The sequence below is a fragment of the Alligator sinensis genome, unplaced genomic scaffold, assembly GCF_000455745.1.
Source record: "Alligator sinensis unplaced genomic scaffold, ASM45574v1 scaffold639_1, whole genome shotgun sequence".
Lineage (NCBI taxonomy): Eukaryota > Metazoa > Chordata > Crocodylia > Alligatoridae > Alligator > Alligator sinensis.
In genome coordinates this window covers 525,634-529,973 of record NW_005842771.1, presented here as the reverse complement: position 1 = coordinate 529,973, position 4,340 = coordinate 525,634, and the positions used below count along the sequence as shown (strand labels likewise).

General features: G+C 50.6%; 1 protein-coding gene across 1 annotated transcript in view; it reads right to left on the bottom strand.

Annotated features, from left to right (window-relative positions):
- The window catches only part of LOC102386873 (olfactory receptor 1009-like), a 10,228-nt gene extending 6,347 nt beyond the window's left edge, over positions 1–3,881 (bottom strand). Inside the window, exon 1 of the mRNA XM_006034788.2 lies at positions 3,872–3,881. Coding sequence (XP_006034850.2) covers positions 3,872–3,881 — 10 coding nt within the window. The remainder of the gene's footprint in view (positions 1–3,871) is intronic.
- Positions 3,882–4,340: the final 459 nt, after the last annotated feature.

Below are 4,340 nucleotides of genomic sequence, written 5' to 3'. Positions count from 1 at the left end.
TTGCCAATACCAGATCCAGTATGGCATTCCCCCCTAGTGGGACCATGTACCTCCTGTGTCAGGTGGAGGTCTTGTACACAGGTTAGAAACCTGCGTGAGTGGTGGGATTTTGCCGTCTGTGTCTCCCAGCAGATGTCTGGGTAGTTTAGGTCCCCCATGACTACCGCCTCTTTAGCTTTTATGGTCTCCGTGAGCTGCCTCAGGAGCCCTGCATCTATTTCTTCCCCTTGATGTGGGGGTCTGTAGCAGACCCCTACCACCAAATCCCTTTCTCCTTGCCCCCCATGTAGCCTAACCCACAATCCTTCTACTTCCTCATCCTTTGATTCCGTCTTGATGAGGGTTGACATATATTGCTCATTGACATAGAGTGCAACCCCTCCCCCTTTTTTCCCCACCCTGTCCTTTCTGTACAATCTATAACCCTCAATATGTACTGCCCAGTCGTGGGATGAATCCACGTGATAGAGCCACATGCAATGGCATAAACTGAGGTTCTGACTTTTATGTACTGTGGGGCTCAGAATGACCCATGGTGAACAATGTGTAATGGATTGCAGAGCACTTCCAGGGAAGCTGCCCTTACTGCCAGACTTTACCCTCTGCCCCTTCTCTTAAGCCTGAACCCCATCTATTTCATAACTTGGTGGCTGGGGCCCACTCCGAGGAAGCTGGAGTGTGGTTTTTAATCCCTGTGACCTGGGGAGGGCCTATAGCCCAGGACTCAACTTCCTGGGTGACAGCTCCAATTATTTGGCTATAGTGAAAAAGGGGGTGAAGAAGGAGGAACCTCCAGTAAAATTGTCACCATCTTCCCAAGTGAAAGGGGCCATGGGTATAGCTCTTGGCATGGGACTCAAGGCAATCAGTGGAAGTCGGGAATACTTGGAGGATGTCTGAGGTACTGGACCCCCACTGGGGATTTTGGTACAGGGTAAAAGCCTCATTTTTTCTGATCAGGATCACAGCAAGGTAGTGGCCAGAGTTAATGCCTCATGTTTTGAATTGGATTGCTTCTGAACATGAGCAGAAGTCTTTGCCTGGGCTCCTGTGAATCTTGCTAGGCAGAATTGAAGGTGCCAGATCAATTTTTGTGACTTAAGTTTCTACATTTTACCTAACTCCTGCTTTAGGTGCCTAGTGATCTGCTCAGGCAGGAGGTCAGGAGGTCTCATACACAGAGTACAGAGCCTGGTATGAACTTCAGCTCATTGGAGTCGGTCACAGAAGAACAGATCAATGACACTGAAACCACAGAAGATAATTTTAACATGCTCACTGTTTGTGCTATTCCATTCACCCACTCTGCTAAGAATGGCCCAGTGACCAGCTAGGTACAGAATCCTGGAGACATGATTATAGAATATACCGGTGGAATGCAGATGTCCATATACTAGTCATATGCCATGGCAGCAAGAAGATAACTCTAGCACTCTACAGACACAAAATATGAAGACCTCAGCCATACATACATCCAGTGTAAGAGATGATTTTCCTCTCTTCAAACATATCAGTCAGCAACTTTGGGTGATAAATATAGAAAAACAGGGATCTAAAAAAGCCAAATCAGATAACTGGCTCTATAGATGCAGGGAAAGCAATGGACGTGATAAACCTTGACTTTAGCAAGGCTTTTGGTAGTCTTCCATAGCATTCTTACAAGCAAGCTGAGGAAGCATGGGTTGGATGAATGGACTGTAAGGCAGATTGATCCAGTCGGATTTCTTCAGTCTCAATAGGTAGTGATCAATGGCTCAAATTCTAGTTGACAGCTGGTATCAAGTGGAGTGCCCAGGAGTTGGTCCTGGGGCTGGTTTTGTTCAATATCTTCATTAACGGTTTAAAAGATGGCATGGATTGCATCCTAAGCAAGTTGTGAATGACACCAAGCTGGGGGGTGTAGCAGATACGCTGGAGCATACAGCTAGGATTTAAAGTAACCTAGACAAATTGGAGGATTGGGCCAAAAGAAATCTCATGAGGTTCAACAAGAACAAGTGCAAAGTCCTGCACTTAGGACAGGACAATGCCATGTACCGCTACAGGGTTGGGACCAATTGGCTAAGCAGCAGTTCTGCAGAAAAGGACCTGAGGGTTTTAGTGGACAATAAGTTGGATACTAGTCAACAGTGTGCCCTTGTTGCCAAGAAGGCTAACAGCTGTGACGGGCTGGCTGGTAGTGATTTAGCCCAGGGGTTTTGAAAGGGCAAAAGATGATTGGAGGACTTGGGATTCCCTTTCCTCACCAATGAGGCCCCAGAGACTCACCCTCCATGTCCCCTGATTGGCCCTGTGGGTCACCTGGAGGGGGATAAAAGGGGCAGCACAGCTGACTCAGAAAAGACACCAGCGAGGGACCACAAAGAAGGAGCTTCAAGGAGTTGGCAAGAGCTGAGCCAGCGGGGCAGGAGCAGTTGCCCCAGAAGAGCCTGAAGGAGTGGGACCTGCAGGCAGTACTGGGGTCCTCAGCAGCATGGCGTCTGGCTGGCAGGAGAGGCTCCCCACTGGGCTCCAGGATCCCCTATGAGAGGCTGTGGCCAGCAGGAGAGGCTCCCCAGCTCCAGCAAGATCTCAGCAGTGACCTGAGAGGTTCCCAGCTCTGCTTCCAGCTCCTCCAATCAGAGGCCAGGCAGCTTGACATGAGGCCAGGGCTCCAGGGAGGTCAAGACCCTTAGCAGCTTGGTGTAGTACCAGCACTGGTGGCTGTGTGGCAGAGTTTCTGCCTGCTGCTTTGGAGATCTGAGTTCAAGTCCCAGCTTTAGTGACTTGGGATGAGTGAGCTCATAAGGAGGAATTCTTCTTGCAGTGGAAAGGGGCTGTTGTGTTTTCCCCCTCCAGGTACCTAGACCCTGTATTCCTTGTAATTTGATGTTTTGTATTTTGTGCCTTTTGTATTTCCAGTAATACCAACTAGTATTGTTTGTTCTGCTGTTTGTGTTTTACATTTTGGTTAACCCTGTCCTTTGCCAACTAGATGAATATGTCTATGATTGTAAATGTCTAACCTTCGTTGAATCCTGCCCCTTCGGGGCATTGTAGTATCCCCTATACCCCACCCTGGTTTATACTGGTTATGTTCCCAGTATTTTTCCCCTCATTAAAAGGTATATGGTTAAGTCCCCAGTGGTAGTCTGGCTCTGCTGTATAGGTGGAGGAGAGTCCCTACACATCCTACAGTGCTTGTGCACCTGCTTTGATCCCTTCAATTGGAGAGGGAGTACTGCCCGGGTTACACAGCATACTGGGCTGCATTAGTAGACGCGTTGCCAGCATATTGAGGGAAGTAATTATTCCCTGTATTCTGCACTGGTGAGGCCACATCTGGAGTACTGTGTCCAGTTTTGGGCCCCCCACTATAGATAGGATGTGGACAAGTTGGAGAGAGTCCAGCAGAGGGCAACAAAAATGGTTGGGGAGCTGGGGCACATAACTTAGGAGGAGAGGCTGAGGGACCTGGGTTTATTTAGTCTGCAAATGAGAAGTCTGGAGGGGGGGCAGCCTTTAACTACTGGAAGGGTGGTTCCAAAGAGGATGGAGCTAGACTGTTCTCAAAGGTAGCAGATAAGAGAACAAGAAGCAATGGCCTTGGGGGTCTGTAACAGGGGCCCTGCTCGGAGCTGATCTCACTGAGCCCGCCCACCTGTTCCTGGGCTAACTGCCCGCGTTCTTGCCCACCATGCCTTGTTGGTAATTATTTAATAGATGGTAATTAAGCAGAAGGCTGCCCATTTTCTGCCCCAATGCCAGGGGGCGCTACCTGCGGCTCCATTCCTACCCTACACCACAGCCCAAGCCTCACAGATGGCATCTAGATGTTCTCATCATCACCAGCCCCCACACTGGGCCCCAGAACCCTACTACTGAACCCCACCTGGATTCATCCCTTCAGGCGGACTCTTCCATCATCATACTGGGCAACATAGCTCCCCGAGCTGATCCCCCTTCAGGTGTGGTCCCCCCACCGGGACCTTCAGCTCTCTAGCCCTGGCCCACCTCCAGGCCAGTTGGAACCCCAGGCCCTCAGCTCTTGGACGTTCCTCATGGTGGGCCCCTGGTCCTGGCCCCAGCATGGACCAGTCAGGGGGAGTTCAGACAGGCCTGAGTCTATGGCCCTTTCCTCACTCTGAGGGTCCACCCTCTCTGGGCCCTCCAAACTAGGGGTAACCCACCCGGTCATGGGGGCTAGGGGTTAAGGTGCCCTGACCCGCCTTTCACCAGGGTGGTAACTGGCCTGGCATTTCCTTGGGGCTCCTATGCCACTGGGAGCCCCACCAGGCCACCCACCTCCGGCAGGGTGCAGTTTTAGGTCATACCCTTACCATCCCCTACAGCTCCTCCCT